General features: G+C 44.6%; 1 protein-coding gene across 16 annotated transcripts in view; it reads left to right on the top strand.

Annotated features, from left to right (window-relative positions):
* Nucleotides 1-417: 417 nt before the first annotated feature.
* Nucleotides 418-16,860, top strand: part of PUM1 (pumilio RNA binding family member 1) — a 137,219-nt gene continuing 120,776 nt past the window's right edge. For 7 of the 16 annotated variants that reach the window (XM_032246670.1, XM_032246668.1, XM_032246667.1 and 4 more), the window contains exons 1-2: nt 479-592; nt 5,097-5,470. In XM_032246670.1, the coding sequence (XP_032102561.1) occupies nt 5,108-5,470 (363 nt within the window). In that variant the 5' untranslated portion in view covers nt 479-592; nt 5,097-5,107. Of the gene's footprint in view, nt 593-5,096; nt 5,471-9,598; nt 10,391-16,860 lie in introns of those variants that run through there. The other 9 variants (XM_032246676.1, XM_032246677.1, XM_032246675.1 and 6 more) reach the window with 4 other exon arrangements.

The following is a 16,860-nucleotide window of genomic DNA, read 5'->3' as shown; positions in this document are numbered from 1 at the left end:
TTACAAATGCGGAAATGGAGGCAGGTCGATTTAAATATGGCCACCGAGTTAGAAAGCTGCAGTGAGGGATTTGAACCCTGCACCTCCAGGGCCAGAGCCGTGCAGGTGGCGGCTCGCGAACCCTGCAGGCTGTAGCGCTTCGGGGCGAGCTTGCGAGGCCGCGGCAGGCGCGGGGAGCTCAGCTGAGACTCGGTCGAGCGTCACCGACGCCACCCCGGGTGCCCAGCTCCGGGCCGTGTTCTCCCAGGTGCGCGCCGGCGGAACCCAGCTTTCGGCCCTGGCGGCGCGCGCTCGCCTAGCGGGCGGGCACTCGCGCGCAGCGGTTGTGTTGCCTGCGAGTTTCCCGAGTTCACACAGGCCCTGGGTTGGCATGGCAACCAGGCAACCTGTTCCAGAGCCGCCAGTCTTCTCCGCACATGCCGCTGCCACCGCCGGGGCCGGGGCCGGGGCCGGAGCCTATCCCAGGATGCACCGCGCCAGCCCAGTCCCCAGTGGGCCGCCATGTTGTCGGAGTGAAAGGTAAGGGGGAGCGAGAGCGTCGGAGAGAGAAGATCGGGGGGCTGAAATCCATCTTCATCCTACCGCTCCACCCGTGAGTATCCGCACCCCACCGGCCCCAAATGCTGCTCCGGACCCCTAGCGAGCAGATTGTTTCTTTGTATTGGTGTTTGAGAGCGGTTGTGGGGGTGAGAAGGGCTTTGGAAAAGCCGCCGGGGCCCTGGCTGAGGCTTCTCACTCGCTATTTCTCGTACATGTTTTGGAGTCAGCAGCAAGGCCCCTATTGTTATCAAAGGAGGGAGGGGGTGGGGAGCGGGGTCGAAGCGAGGAAAATGCAGGGGGTTTAGGCCCGAGCCCAGGGCGTAGACGTGCCTCTACATTTCTGCCCGGCCCTGTTGGGAACCACCGAAGATTGATGTTTCCATTCGGGTTGCTGTTTTTGATGGGTTTGCGAAACCCGGAGTCTTCTGTGTGGCTATGAAGTATAATTCTGTACCACCCCGATTTCTTCGACTTCTTGAGCTTCCATGGCAGCGCCGGAGGAGGAGGAACAATAAAGCGCTTTAGAAGCAGCCGTGGCCCTTGTCCACAGACGAGATTCACGGTGGGGGAACTTTGCGAGCCTTAAATATGGAGAAGTGGCGATCAGGAAGTTTCAGAATGCTTTTTAGGCTCCTGGGTGCTGTGGCCTTTTGTTTCCGTGTGAGCTTGTGTTTTTGGTGGGTTCTTCCTCTTTGAGCGTCCCCGAATTAGTGTCTCTCTTAACTCAAAGAGGGGTTCACCCCTTGCTAGTAGGAAAATCCAGGTCCACAATACTAGATAGTTTTAGTCCTCACAAACGTGCTTGGTAAACATAGGTCATTTGTTGTACTTGTCAGTATCATTCCCACGTCAAGTGAGGAATACATTCCGGTAACTTTTCCCTCCTGTAGCCCCCTCCCCCGAAAAAACAAAGCCAGAAACCCACACAGCATTACCTGAGAAGGTTTTATCCTCTTAGAACTTCGAGGTTTGTTGCCTTTTATTGTTCAATTAAGAAAACACTGTTCTAAGCCCTCGGTATCATTTTGCTAAATTCCTGTTATTACTGGGATTAATTAAGAATAAGATTTTATGAAGCTTTTCCTGGGTTCTGTTTTAAAGTCAGTTAATTTCCGAAACAATAGGCTTAGCATTTTGTTTGTTTTTTGAAAGCACTTAAAAACTTACCAAGACAGGCCCACCCCCAAGAAATGTGGCTTCCGATACAGTTTTCGTAAGCAAAATAAACATTTTGACCTATTGCTAATTTTAACTTTATAAAACACTCGGGGACTGTTGATTCTTTATCTGGGCTCTTTGGAAACGCTCTCCGGATTCTGAACTTTGAGTTAGTGTTTTGCTTTAGCCACAATTGAATTCATTTTGTTCAAGGCCACAACATTTTGAAGTTGGAATTTGTTTAGTTTGGGTTTGAGATGAACTGCTTTAAAATAAATTTATGACCACAGAATGTTTGTTTAGTGTGGTAAAAATAAACACCTTTTAAACCACTAAGCATTTTAGTAAAAGGTGAGCCATGGAAGTAGATTAAACCGTGTTCCTTTTAATTCAACTCTGAGTGATATTTTAAAAAACTTTGTCGACATTTGAAAGCTGTGAAAGAGTAGCTAGGCTGAGCACTTCTAGTTGCTTAAAGTACTTATTTTATAAGGTGTCATTTGTAGAAAAAATCACATTTTAAATGCTACACATAAGTTTTTAGTGAGCTTTGAGAGCTCCATAAAAGATAGCAGCAACTTAAGTATTTCCTGATATTTAGGATACTGAGTTTTTAATTTTTTGCACTGTATTTGCCAAAACTACAAAACTACCCAAGACACATGGTAATTGCTTAGGTATTTGCTAACTTTGAAACTGTTCTTCTGCCAGGTTTTCTCTGGTTTGAGAAACTGCCTTGCCTCTTTAGGTAAAGCAGGAAGTCTTAGGGCATACAGATAGCTTTACAAAAGCCAATTGTTTTGTTTGAACATTTTTATAGCAGTCTTTCCTTCCCCCCATTCCTTTTAGAATGAAGTTGTATTTAGTGTGCTTCAATGATAAACTCTACTTTTATGTGGATATTCTTCCCTGGATAACTATTTTTTCTTTCTTTTTTTTTTTTTTTTTTAAAATGATGGGGTTTCACCATGATGGCCAGGCTGGTCTTGAACTCCAGACCTCAGGTGATCCACCCACTTCGGCTTCCCAAAGTGCTAGGATTACAGGCGTGAGCCACTGCGCCCGGCTATTTTTTCTTTTTCAAAATTTTATTTGTGTAATTTGTGAGGTACAAGTGTGATTTTGTACATGGGTGTATTGCGTAGTGGTGAAGTCGGGGCTTTTTGTGTGTTCATCACTGGAATAACATACATTGTCCTCCTTAGGTAATTTCTCATTATCCTCTCACTCTCCTAGATAACTATTTTGACAAGGCTTTTCACAAAAGATTGCATTTGCTGTTTGAGGAATTCTGTTAGGCACTAGAGTTCCATTGCCTCAACTAGTGATAACTAAATTCTAAAAGTCTTAACAATGAATTTAAATTTACCGAAAACCTTTATATTTAGCTTATTTTGATTAAGAAAAAAAAAAACCCAAACCCACATTGGGAGTCATAGAGGAAGGATTTTTTTCATTTTCTAGATGAGGAAACAGGTTGTTGGTTTAGTGGCAAAAATTGGGTTTTGGAACTCTTGGCCTACTCTGGAACAAAGAGTGTTAGATCGAGATTTCCCTTTAGAACAAAATGGGACTGTCTAGTATTGGTACTAAGTACCAAAAATACTAAAAAACCAAGCAGGAAGGCATTAGGCTGGTTTACACTTTTGAAAGACCAGTGGTGAAACAGGGCTATGACTTTTTAGTTTTGGTACTTGAGCATGGATTAGTGTCTAGGTTAGACTACTCCAGTCCCTGCTAAGGTTCTGATGGACTGGAATTCTTAACCTAGAGTAGGCATTTCCAAATTAGGCTTTAAACAAATTACAAATTCCATTGTGTCTTATTCTGGCTTCAAAACATGAATTTAGTTGTGAGAAGCAAATGCTGCTTTATCAGAAGGTTTATTTATTCAACAGAAGAGATTTCTTTTTTTTTGGTCATTTTTATTGTAGAGATAGATTTCTTATAAATTTATTTTTGAAGCATCACAGCAGGGCTTGGAGGAGAGATAAGGCGTTTGTAGCGTAGACTGTTAGATCCATGGCTTTGAAATTAGACTGGTGGCTGTGGACAGGTGTGTCCTAATTGGTAACTGATTTGTTTACTTTGTAGCTTTTTTTTTTTTTTTTTTTTTTTTTTGAGATGGAGTCTTGCTCTGTCACCCAGATTGGAGTGCAGTGGTGTGATCTCGGCTCACTGCAACCTCCACCTCCTGGGTTTAAGAGATTCATTTACCTTAGCCTCTGGAGTAGCTGGGACTACAGGCATGCACCACTACTATGCCTGGCTAATTTTTGTATTTTTAGTAGAGATGGGGTTTCCCTGTATTGACCAGGCTGGTCTCGAACTCCTGACCTCGTGATCTGCCTACCTCGGACCTCCCAAAGTGCTGGCATTACGGGCGTGAACAACCATGCCTGGCCACTTTGTAGCATTTTCTTTTAAAGTACCCACAGCTGGCAAGTGATCTATCTTAAGTACAGATGTAGTTTTTGATTTTAAGGAACTTAAATAGTAGTGTTTCATAGTAACATTTCAGGGATTCTTTGTTGGTCTTCCAGAGGATACAAATGAGAGACATTGTTGAGTTACTCCTGCAAGGGATTAGTAGAAAGAAGTAGGCTTGGGGACAGAACAGAGTAGGGTTTGAATTCTTTCTCTGCTACTTGACAGTTGAATGGTCTCGGACACAACATTTTTCTGTACCTTAGTGTTTTCATTTTTTTTCTTGAGACGGAGTTGGTCAGGCTGGTCTCAAACTCCTGTCATGATCCTTTGCTTTGGCCTCCTGAAGTGCTGGGATTACAGGTGTGAGCCACTGTACCCCGCCGAAGTTGTGATATTTTGAAAAAGTTTGGGGCTGGGTGCGGTGGCTCACACCTGTAATCCCAGCACTTTGGGAGGCTGAGGTGGGCAGATCACCTGAGGTCAGGAGTTTGAGACCAGCTTGGCCAACATCATGAAACCCTGTCTCTGCTAAAAATACAAAAGTTAGCTGGGCGTGGTGGTCCGTGCCTGTAATCCCAGCTGAGGCAGGAGAATTGCTCAAACCTGCCTGGGAGTCAGAGGTTGTGGTGAGGCAAGATTGTGCCACTGCACTTCAACCTGGGCAACAGAGCGAGACTTCGTCTCAAGAAGAAAAGCTTTTGTTCATTTAACAACTGTCAGTTGGTTTGAGATATAAATAAGTTTGGTAGATTGATAGAAGTATAATTCTATATTGTTACATGTTGGTTAACAAAATAAACTTTTCTGAAGTTATATTATTGAGCTCTGATCTCAATACCTTGTGAAGAGTGCATGCCACCAACAACATTTATTTATTGCAAATGACATGGGGTTCATGTTTTTATCTTAGTGTATTTTATGTTTCAAAAGATGTAAATATTAAACATTTGTAACCTGTTTGTCCTTAGGTGTTGGTGGAATGAGCGTTGCATGTGTCTTGAAGAGAAAAGCAGTGCTTTGGCAGGACTCTTTCAGCCCCCACCTGAAACATCACCCTCAAGAACCAGCTAATCCCAACATGCCTGTTGTTTTGACATCTGGAACAGGGTCGCAAGCGCAGCCACAACCAGCTGCAAATCAGGCTCTTGCAGCTGGGACTCACTCCAGCCCTGTCCCAGGATCCATAGGAGTTGCAGGCCGTTCCCAAGACGACGCTATGGTGGACTACTTCTTTCAGAGGCAGCATGGTGAGCAGCTTGGGGGAGGAGGAAGTGGAGGAGGCGGCTATAATAATAGCAAACATCGATGGCCTACTGGGGATAACATTCATGCAGAACATCAGGTAAAAACAAGTTCACTATTTCAGCTATGACATTCTTTTCTAATTATTGTCCACTTAGGATATCTGCTTTCAATGAATGTCTTTACCAACTTAAATTGCTAACTTCACTTGGTCTAAACAGTTACTTGTTTTAAAGTTTGATGATTGTAATACTATCACTGGGTCATTTATCATTCTGGTGCTAAATAGTAAATAGCCAATTCATTCATTCATTTTTCTGAGATGGCATGCACTCTTGACAAGGTATTGAGATCAGAGATCAGAGCTCAATAATATAACTTCAGAAAAGTTTATTTTGTTAACCAACATGTAACAATATAGAATTATACTCTGTCACCCAGGCTGGAGTGCAGTGGCTCAATCTCAGCTCACTGTAACCTCTGCTTCCCAGGTTCAAGTGATTCTCCTGCCTCAGCCTCCTGAGTAGCTGGTGCTACTAAGGTGTGCACCACCAAGCCTGGCTAATTTTTGTATTTTATTTTATTTTATTTTATTTTTTGAGACAGTCTCGCTCTTGTCACCCAGGCTGGAGTGCGGTGGCATGATTTTAGCTCACTGTAACCTTCACGTCTCGGGTTCAAGCGATTCTTCTGTCTCAGCCCTCTGAGCAGCTGGGACTACAGGCGTGTGCCACCATGCCCAGCTAATTTTTGTATTTTTAGTAGAGACAGGGTTTCACCATATTGGCCAGGCTGGTCTCAACTCCTGGCCTCGTGATCCGCCTGCCTTGGCCTCCCAAAGTGCTGGGATTATAGGTGTGAGCCACTGCACCCTGGACCAATTTTTGTATTTTTAGTAGAAACGAGGTTTCCCCATGTTGGCCAGGCTGGCCTTGAACTTCTGACCTCAAGTGATCCGCCCGTCTCGGCCTCCGAAAGTGCTGGGATTACAGGTGTAAGCCACCGTGCCTGGCCTCTACAATGCATTTCTTCTTCTTTTTTTTTTTTTGAGGCACTGAGTTTGGTGTTAAATGAAGAATGCATTTTTAAGAACACTTTTTTGGAACAAAGGATACTTTTTTTCCTATTGATATAAGAATTGTTGGGTTGTTTATAGGACAGATACATATTTTTGAATCTTTTCTCTTGGGTGTGGGTGACTTGATTTTAAGATGTTGTAGTTAAAAGTAGGGGGAAGTTGATAACATCAGCTGTGCAAGTGAGATTTATTTGAAATGGGACTGATACTGTGTCAGAGAGAAGTGGTTGTGGTTTTTAGGTTTTAACCATCTTTGTCCTCTTGTAAAATTGTTTAGTTTTTAATTTTAACTTATTTAGTCTTATTAATCTAAAATCATATCAAGAATCATAGCACATTTTACTCTGAAGAGAGGTTAGCCTGATTCATGTTTCCTGACTTCTTGGTAGAGACCAACCAGAAGATTACATTGTTTTGATCAGGGGATTCTTTGACATTGGGTATAGGTTGAATTTGCAAAGGTACATTTTGTATCACCCATCTGAGTACTAATGAGTGAGAACTGACATTTTTCATTAGGCCTCTAGTGCTTCTGTTTTACTTCAGAAAAAAATCAGGTACATGTATACGTGCATGCCTGAATTTATTATACTTCCTCTGATCTCCCCAAAAGTGAACCATATTTGTTTTTATTTTTTCTTTTTATGTTTTTGAGATGGAGTCTTGCTCTGTCGCCCAGGCTAGAGTGCAGTGGTGTGATTGCGGCTCACTGCAACCTCCAATTCCCAGGTTCAAGCAATTCTCTTGCCTTAGCCTCCTGAGTAGCTGGGATCACAGGCATGCACCGTCACGCCTGGCTAATTTTTGAATTTTTAGTAGGGCTGGGGTTTCACCATGTTGTTCAGGCTGGTCTTGAACTGCTGACTTTGTGTTCCGCCTGCCTCGGCCTCCCAAAGTGCTGGGATTACAGGTGTGAGCCACCGTACCTGGCTTTTTTTTTTTTTGAGACGGAGTCTCACCCGTCTTACTCTGTTGCCCAGGCTGGAGTGCAGTGGTGTGATCTCAGCTCACTGCAGCCTCCACTTCCCAGTTTCCAGCAATTCTCCTGCCTCAGCCTCTCTGGTAGCTGGGATTACAGGTGCCCGCCATCATACCCAGCTAATTTTTATATTTTTGGTAGAAAGGGGGTTTCATCATGTTGGCAAGGCTGGTCTCGAACTTCTGACCTCAAGTCATCCACCTGCCTTGGCCTCCCAACATGCTGGGATTACAGGTGTGAGCCACTGTGCCCACTCTTGTTTCTTTTTTTTGAGACAAGGTCTGGCTCTGTCATCCAGGTTGGAGTGCGGTGGTGTGATCTTGGCTCACTGCAACCTCTACCTCCTGGTTCAAGCGATCCTCCCACCTCAGCTTCCTAAGTAGCTGGGACTACAGTCATACACCACCACACTTGGCTAATTTTTGTATTTTTTTTGTAGAGATGGGGTTTTACCATGTTGGCCAGGCTGATCTTGAACTCCTGGGCTCAAAGCGATCCACCCGCTTTGAACTGCCAGGGTACTGGGATTACAAATGTGAGCCACTGCACCTGGCCAGGTTCTTTATCATAGTAGAAATGAAGACAGAATTTGCGTGGTGGCTCATGCTTGTCGTCCCAGCAGTTGGGGAGGTCGTGGCGGGTGGATCATGAGATCATGAGTTTGAGACCAGCTTGGCGAACACAGTGAAACCCCATCTCTACTAAAGATACAAAAATTAGCTGGGCCTAGTGAGCGTGTGTAATCCTAGCTACATGGGAGGCTGAGGCAGGAGAACTGCTTGAACCCGGGAGGTGGAGGTTGCAGTGAGCCGAGGTCGTGCCACTGCACTCCAGCCTCGACAATAAGAGTGAAACTCTGTCTCTCAGCCAGGTGCAGTGGTGCACGCCTGTAATTCCATCACTTTGGGAGGCCGAGGCGGGTGGATCACGAGGTCAGAAGTTTAAGACCAGCCTGGCCAACATGGTGAAACCCTGTCTCTAAATTAAAAAGAGAGTGAAACTCTGTCTCTCTCTCTCTTTTTTTCCCTCCTTGGCCCGAAACTCTGTCTCAAAAAAAAAAATTATTTGGGCATGATGGCGCATGCCTGTGGTCCCAGCTACTTGGGAGGCTGAGGTGGAAGGATCGCTTGAGCCTGGGAAGCAGAGGTTACAAGGAACATAGATTGTGCCACTGCACTTTAGCCTGGGCAACAGAGAGAGACCTTGCCTCAAAAAAAATTTAAAAAAAAGAAAATGTTTTCAGCTGAGTTACAGTGGCACTCACACCTATAATCCCAGCACTTTGGGAGGCCAAGGAGGGTGGATCACCTGAGGTCGGGAGTTCTAGACCAGCAAGGTGCTCTTTGACAAGAGTGAAACTCCGTCTCCAAAACAAAGAAAAAAGAGGTTTTCTCTTTCTTTCTTTTTTTGGGAGACGGAGTCATAGAGTTCAGTGAGGCGATCTTGGCTTACTGCAACCTCCACCTCCCGGGTTCTCTTGCCTTAGCCTTTTAGTAGAGACAGGGTTTTACCATGTTGGTCAGGCTGGTCTCGAACTCCTGACCTCGTGATCTGGCTGCGCTGGCATCCCAAAGTGCTGGGAATACAGGTGTGAACCACTGCGCCTGGCCAGAAGGTTTCTCTTTCTTCAGGATGAAGATATGTACAGAATTTGGTGACTGAATTAGAAATCTTATATCCTGGAAAAATGAAGTAATGGAGAAAAAGGAGTGCAAAGTGGCTCTGGTTTGGGACAAGGTATTTAATTTGATAGTACACCTGTTGAGTTGAGGTAGAAGTAGAATATCTGGGTGTATACTGTGGGCAGCTCTACATGTAGCGGGAGATCAAGGTAGGAGGTATTTGATTTGGGTGTCATCTGTGTAGGGGAGCAAAAATAAATTCTGTAATTTCTGTACCATTTGGCTAAATGTTATTTAGGAATCATAAACTTTTTTTTTTTTTTTTTTTTTGAGATGGAGTCTTGCTGTGTCGCCCAGGCTGGAGTGCAGTGGTGTGATCTTGGCTCACTGCAGCCTCCACCTCCCGGGTTCAAGCAATTCTTCTGCCTCGGCCTCCTGAGTATCTGGGACTACAGGTGTGCACCACTATGCCCAGCTAATTTTTGTATTTTTAATAGAGACAGGGTTTCACCATATTGGCCAGGCTGATCTCAAACTCCTGACCTCGTGATCCACCTGCCTTGACCTCCCAAAGTGCTGGGATTACAGGCGTGAGCCAGCGCAGCTGGCAACATTGGTTTCTTAAAATTTGTAAGAAAGATCTATAAGATCTTTTGTTGTGTTTCCTTATGTAGACTTGGTGGGTGAAAGCTGAAAGGAGAGTCAAGGTTCTTGGCCTGTTCTTTGCTAGGTGAACAAATCAAACTCTAGGTCAGTTCTTGGCAGAGCTCTAAGATCTGATCATTGCTCTGCAAGTTAACAAGAGCTTCTTGAAGGCTTACTCAGGCCTCTGTCTTATATGGAGCCCTATCGTACAGAGTCACATCTGACTGAGCAGTTTCATCCAGGTCAGTTAGTAAACTTGAGTTAATAATAATAAATGGCAAAACCTGTTTCTCACCCAGGTAGCCTAAACTAGTGACCTTGGAAGTAGCATTCATTGTTACAATACAGTTCTTTGGGCCGGACACTTGAATTGGCATTTATCATTACAAAGTTCTTTGGGCTGGACACAATTCTTTGGTCTGGTCACTTGAACCCACTGGACGCTGGGACACATTAATGTTAATGAATAACATTATGGAACTCAGGGTAGTTGGTATGTTGCAGTTGTGGACCACCCACAGATTACTTTTTTATAATCATTATAGTGTATTATACTAGTTTTAGTGTTCTCACCTTCTGGACTGAACTGTTCTAGAGCAGAGTCTGTTGTGTTTTTCATGCCCCTTTTCCAGGAGGTATTATGAAACTTTCGTGTTGAATGAGGGAAGACCAGAGGTTCTTCAGTTTTGCTCTCAGGTAAAGGAGTGGATCTTACAGCTCAGCCATCCTGCTGGGAAACACATGGCAACAGGTAGATGCCACTTGAATAGGCAGCTGTGGTGAGGGTAGTATAATCGAAGAGCGAAGGGGCATAGCTCTGGGTGGAGAATCTCTGCCCTTATTAGCCACTGTTACTGATAGGAGCCTGTTCTGTCACGTGGGGCAGAATGGAAAAGAGATTGAGAACCACTGATGATAATGGAAACATTTATTATGTTCTAGGCATTGGGCTATTGTATTTCCTGTATTTAATCCTTACAGCAATCTTATGAAGGAGATAAATACTCTTTATTTTTTGAGTCTTACTCTGTCAGAGTAAGATTCCGTCTCAAAAAAAGGCTGGAGTGCAGTGATGTGGTCTTGGCTCACTGCAACCTTTGCCTCCCAAGTTCAAGTGATTCTTCCACCTCAGCTTCCTGAGTAGCTGGAATTATAGGTGCCCACCACCACACCTGGCTAATTTTTGTATTTTTGGTGGAGATGAGGTTTTACTATGTTGGCCAAGCTGGTCTCAACTCCTGACCTCGTGATCTACCCACCTCGGCCTCCCAAAGTGTTGGGATTCCAGGCGTGAGTCACTGCACCTGGCCAGATACCCTTTTTTGAAAAGTAAGAAACTGAAGCTTAGTTACCAGGTTATACCTGGTTTTTGAAATCAGTCTTTGATTCCAGGGTCCATGTTCTGACCTATTTCTGCTTCCTTAGGCAAGATAAACCAGACAAAACTATTGCAACCAGGTAGGACATTACAGGCCAAAGAATTGTTTTGCCATAATTTTGCTTGTAATTTAGAGATTGTAAACTTGATGAGATGAGTACAAATGTTGACCATTCTCCTATAATTGCAGGAGTCCATCCCCCCAACTTCCAAAAGCAGTAAATGCCACAGTTCATTTTTCTTCAGTTCTGTTTTTTATTACATGTGTGTTCTAAGTGGTAATGTGGGAAACCTGTCTCCGTACAGACAGAATGACTCAATATAAAGTGTTCCTATTGCCAGCTCATTCTACCCTGCATTTGGCTTTTTTTTTTTTAATGGTCCTTTGGCATAATGGAACAGAGTTTAAGATCAAATTGGCAGGATATTTTCACCAGTGAAGTAATGAAGTAAAGAATATCACAGGCTGTGATGTCAGTAGTGTTGGGGCTGTGGAGACTTTTTATCATACCAGATATTTTATTTCTCTTATAATTACTACCATTTAAGAGCAATCGCCTTTATACTTTTTCTATTTATTTATTTATGGAGAATGAGTTTCACTCCTGTTGCCCAGGCTGGAGTGCAACGGGCACCATCTAGGCTCACTGCAACCTCTGCCTCCCTGGCTCAGGCTATTCTAATGCCTTAGCCTCCCTTTGCTGGGACCACAAGTGCAGGCCACCATGCCTAGCTCATCTTTGTATTTTTTTATAGAGATGGGGTTTTGCCATGTTGCTCAGGCTGGTCTCAAACTCCTTTTTTATTTTTGAGACAGGGTCTCGCTCTGTCATCCAAGGCTGGAGTGCAGTGGCACAATCTTGGCTCACTGCAACCTCTGCCTCCTGGGTTCAGGTGATTCTCTTGCCTCAGCTGCCTGAGTAGCTGGGACTACAGGCACACACCACCATGCCCGGCTAATTTTTGTATTTGTAGTAGAGACGGGTTTTACCATGTTGGTCAGGCTGGTTTTGAACTCCTGACCTCAGGTGATCCTTCTGCCTTGGCCTCCCAAAGTGCTGGGATTATAGGCGTGAGCCACCGTGTCTGGCTCAGACTTCTTTTTTTGAAATTAACTCACAAACAAAAAGTGAGGTTGTGATGTGTGACAAAATAAAAAAAAAAAAGAGATGAACTCTTGTTCTCTAGTCCAGGCTGGAGTGCAGTGGCGAGATCTCAGCTCGCTGCAACCTGTGCCTCCTGGGCTCAAGTGATTCTCTTGCCTTAGCCACCTGAGGAGCTATGACTACAAGCGTGCACCACCATGCTTTTTAAATTTTTTTTTTTTTTTTTTTTTGAGATGGAGTATCTTGCACTTGTTGCCCAGGCTGGAGTGCAGTGGTGCAATCTCAGCTCACTGCAACCTCTGCCTCCCAGGTTCAATCCTTAGCCTCCTGAGTAGCTGGAATTACAGGTATGCGCCACCACGCCCGGCTAATTTTTTTGTATTTTGAATAGAGACGGGTTTCTCCATGTTGGTCAGGCTGGTCTCAAACTCCCTACCTCAGGTGATCTGCCCTCGTTGGCCTCCCAAAGTGCTGGATTACAGGTGTGAGCCACCGCACCAGGCCAAGTTTTTATTTATTTATTTATTTTTTTGAGACAGAGTTTTGCTCTTATTGCCCAGGCTGGTGTGCGTGGCGCTAGCTCGGCTCACTACAACCTCTGCTTTCTGGGTTCAAGCGATTCTCTTGACTTAGCCTCCTGAGTACCTGGGATTACAGGCATGCACTACTGTCTGGCTATTTTTGTATTTTTAGTAGAGACAGGGTTTCTCTATGTTGGTAGGGCTGGTCTTAAACTCCTGACCTCAGGTGATCCTCCTGCCTCTGTCTCCTGAAGTGCTGGAATTACAGGTGTGAGCCACCACAATTGGCACGCCTGGCTAATTTTGTATTTTTAGTAGAAAATAGGTTTCACCATCTTGGCTAGGTTAGTCTGGAACTTCTGACCTCGGTGATCCACCTGCCTTGGCCTTCCTAAGTGCTGGGATTATAGGCGTGAGCCACCTTTCCTGGCCCACTGTCAGACTTATATTAAAAAGTTTTTCATCTTTTGGCTGGATGCAGTGGCTCACACCTGTAATTCCAGTACTTTGGAGGCCAAGCTGGGCAGATGATTTGAACCCAGTGGTTCAAGAGGAGCCTGGACAACATGGTGAAACTTCATTTCTGCAAAATATGCAGAAATTGGCCAGGTGTGGTGGTCCTTGCTACTTGGAGGGCTGAGGTGGGAGGATCACTTGAGACCAGCAGGTGTAGGTTGCAGTGAGCTAGAACCTGTCACTGCACTCCGCTCTGTGTGACAGAGTGAGACCCTGTCTCAAAAAAAAAAAAAAAAAGGGTGAGGGGGCTTGGTTGCTCACACCTGTAATCCTAGCACTTTGGGAAGCCAAGGTGGGCAGATCACTAGAGATCAGGGGTTTGAGACCAGCCTGGTCAACATGGTGAAACCCCGTCTCTACTAAAAATACAAAAATATCAGCTGGGCGTGGTGGCACGCACCTATAATCCCAGTTACTCAGGAGGCTGAGGCAGGAGAACCACTTGAATTCGGGAGGCGAAGATTAAAGTGAGCCAAGATTGTGCCACTGTACTCCATGCTGGGTGACAGAGTGAGATTCCATCTCAAAAAACGAAAAAAAAGTTTACCTTTTGAAGTTAGGATTTTCCTGTTTGATGTAACAAATCCTCTTAGTGGTTTTCTCCTTTTTTTTTTTTAATTTTTTTTATTTTTATTTTTTGAGATGGATTCTTGCTCTGTTGTCCAGGCTGAGTTCAGTGGCTCCATCTCGGCTCACTACAACCTCTGCCTCCCAGGTTCAAGTGATTCTCCTACCTCAGCCTCCCGAGTAGCTGGGATTACAGGCACCTGCCATCATGCCTGGGTAATTTTTATATTTTTGTAGAGTTAGGGTTTTACCACATTGGCCAGGCTGGTCTTGAACTTCTGACCTCAGGTGATTCGCCTGCCCTGGCCTCCCAAAGTACTGGGATTACAGGCGTGAGCCACTGAGCCTAGATGAATTTCCCCACCTTTTAATAATTATCTTTTTAAGCTGTGATTAAATATATGTCTTTTTTTTTTTTTTTTTAATAGAGACAGGGTCTTGCCATGTTGCACAGACTGGTTTCCACCTCCTGGGCTCAAGTGATCCACCCAACTCGACTTCTCAAAGTGCTGCGATTATAGGTGTGAGCCACCATGCCTGGCCATGACTGATTTTGGTTTTTTTTTCCTTGAGATGGGATTTCGCACTTGTTGCCCAGGCTGGAGTGCAATGGCGCAATCTTGGCTCATGGCAACCTCCACCTCCTGGGTTCAAGTGATTCTCCTGCCTCAGACTCCTGAGTAACTGGGATTACAGAAATGCACCACTGTGCCTGGCTACTTTTTGTATATTTGGTAGAAACAGGGTCTCTCCATGTAGTCAGGCTGGTCTCGAACTTCTGACCTCCGGTGATCTGCCCGCCTCAGCTTCCCAAAGTGTTGGGATTATAGGCGTGAGCCACTGCGCTGGGCCAAACTGGTTTTAAAAATACTTAAGTTTTATTTCAGGCCGGGTGCTGTGGCTCATGCCTGTAATCCCAGCACTCTGGGAGGCCGAGGCGAATGGATCACCTGAGGTCAGGAGTTGGAGACCAAGCTGGGCAACATGGTGAAACCCCATCTCTACTAAAAATACAAAAATTAGCCAGCTGTCATGGCGAGTGCCTGTAATTTCAGCTGCTTGAAAGGCTGAGGGATGAGAATTGCTTGAACCTGGGACGCAGAGGTTGCAGTGAGCTTCATTTGCTCCACTGCACTCCAGCCTGGTGACAGAGTACAACTTCATCTCAAAAAAAAAAAAAAAAAAGAAAGAAAAGTATATATAATGGACATGGATCAAAATACTAGAAAACAAAGCCGGGTACATCGTTGGCTCCTGCGTCTAATCTCAGATACTCAGGAGGCCGAGGATTGCTTGAGGCCAGGAGTTTGAGAGCAGCCTGGGCCGTATAGTGAGACCCTGTCTCTATAATAAAAAGAAAATTAGCTGGTGATGGTGGCACATGCCTGTAGTCCTACTCCGGAGGCTGAGGCGGGAGGATTGCTTGAGCCCAGGGAGTTCAGGCACTCCAGCCTGAACAGATTTCATTGTTATGAAATCTGTTTTCTCTGTAAATTGCTGTGGGATAAAGCGGTTGATGAAATAGGGCAAAAAAATTTAAAGTTGATTGAACTGTAGCCTCTGTACTGGATTATGAGGGACAGAGATAGGTAGAAGCTCTGCCCTGGGGGAAGGGAAATTTGGAGGACAATTCCACAGAGCTTACTCACTTTGCTTGTACTCTTTTAGCACGAGGATTTATCAGTATCCACCATAGATTGACAGCCTATAGGAGATAACCCCAGAGAGCCAGATAAGAGTCAGTCGATGAATATATTTTGACTTCACTTGCACCCTCTCTTTCTTTCACTTGGTGTGGCCATCTTACAATGGTATTCTGACACCCACCTCTGATGTGTAAACCATTCTTAACTCTCCAGTGCTGTTAATCTTTTTTTTTGAAGGGTTTTAAAAATTTTATTTTTATTGTATGTGCAAAGAGCTAGCATGGTTTCTTTCATTGGGTGGATTATTTGGAAAATCCATTCAAGGAAGATCACTTCGTCCAACTTAATGTATCCCAACTTAATGAAACCCATTTTCTTCACTTACTTATAGAAACAATGGTGATGCATATTGAGGCGGTAATTTGGGTCAGGTCTTGCTGGTCTGAGCAGATGCAACGAGATCGAGAACCCTGGCTGAATTATTGTGAGTGGCTCCAGTAGAGCTGCTGGTGACCCATCTTGCTCTCAGGGGGGTAGTGAGGCAAAAGGAAAGAGCTATAGTTAATATTTATAACTTGTAATTAACAGGAACTACTCTGTTAAACTGAGAGGGAGCTCAAGTATTTCCCAAACTGGGGAGTCTTGACGTTCCCTGGAAGTCTTTTTCTGTTGTACCTGCTGAGGGACTCTCTTAAACGATGAATCTTGTCTTCCTGGGTAGGTTGCTTAGGTACCTTAGCATTTGTGCTAGTAGCATTTAGTTAATGTGTTAAAGCTGAATAATCCATTTTTGTATTTTTTATTCTCTTAATGCATGTACTCTTAGAGCCTTTTCATTATATTTGGAATTCACAAGGCTTAACATGTACTTGGTCAAAAGAATCATCAGGAAACCTTCAATTATAACTTTTTTTTTTTTTTTTGAGACAGACTCTCAGTCTGTCACACAGTGGCACAATCTTGGCTCACTACAACCTCCTGCTTCTGGGTTTAAGTGATTCTGGTGCCTCAGCCTCCTGAGTAGCTGGGATTACAGGGGTGCAACACTATGCCCAGCTAATTTTTGTGTTTTTAATAGACACGTGGTTTCACCATGTTGTCCAGGCTGGTTTTAAACTGGCCTCAAGGAAACCTCCTGCCTCGGCCTCACAAAGTGTTGGGATTACAGGTGTGAACCACAGTGCCCAGCCTGACTATGACTTTAAGAATTAATCTTAGGCCGGGCGCGGTGGCTCAAGCCTGTAATCCCAGCACTGTGGGAGGCCGAGGCGGGTGGATCACGAGGTCAAGAGATCGAGACCATCCTGGTCAACATGGTGAAACCCTGTCTCTACTAAAAATACAAAAAATTACCTGGGCATGGTGGCGCGTGCCTGTAATCCCAGCGACTCAGGAGGCTGAGGCAGGAGAATTGCCTGAACCCGGGAGGCGG

Source organism: Sapajus apella, unplaced genomic scaffold, assembly GCF_009761245.1.
Source record: "Sapajus apella isolate SASKATOON/1434 unplaced genomic scaffold, GSC_monkey_1.0 scaffold62, whole genome shotgun sequence".
Taxonomy (NCBI): Eukaryota; Metazoa; Chordata; class Mammalia; order Primates; family Cebidae; genus Sapajus; species Sapajus apella.
Note: the sequence above shows the minus strand (reverse complement) of the source record. Positions and strands in the feature narration are given on the sequence as shown.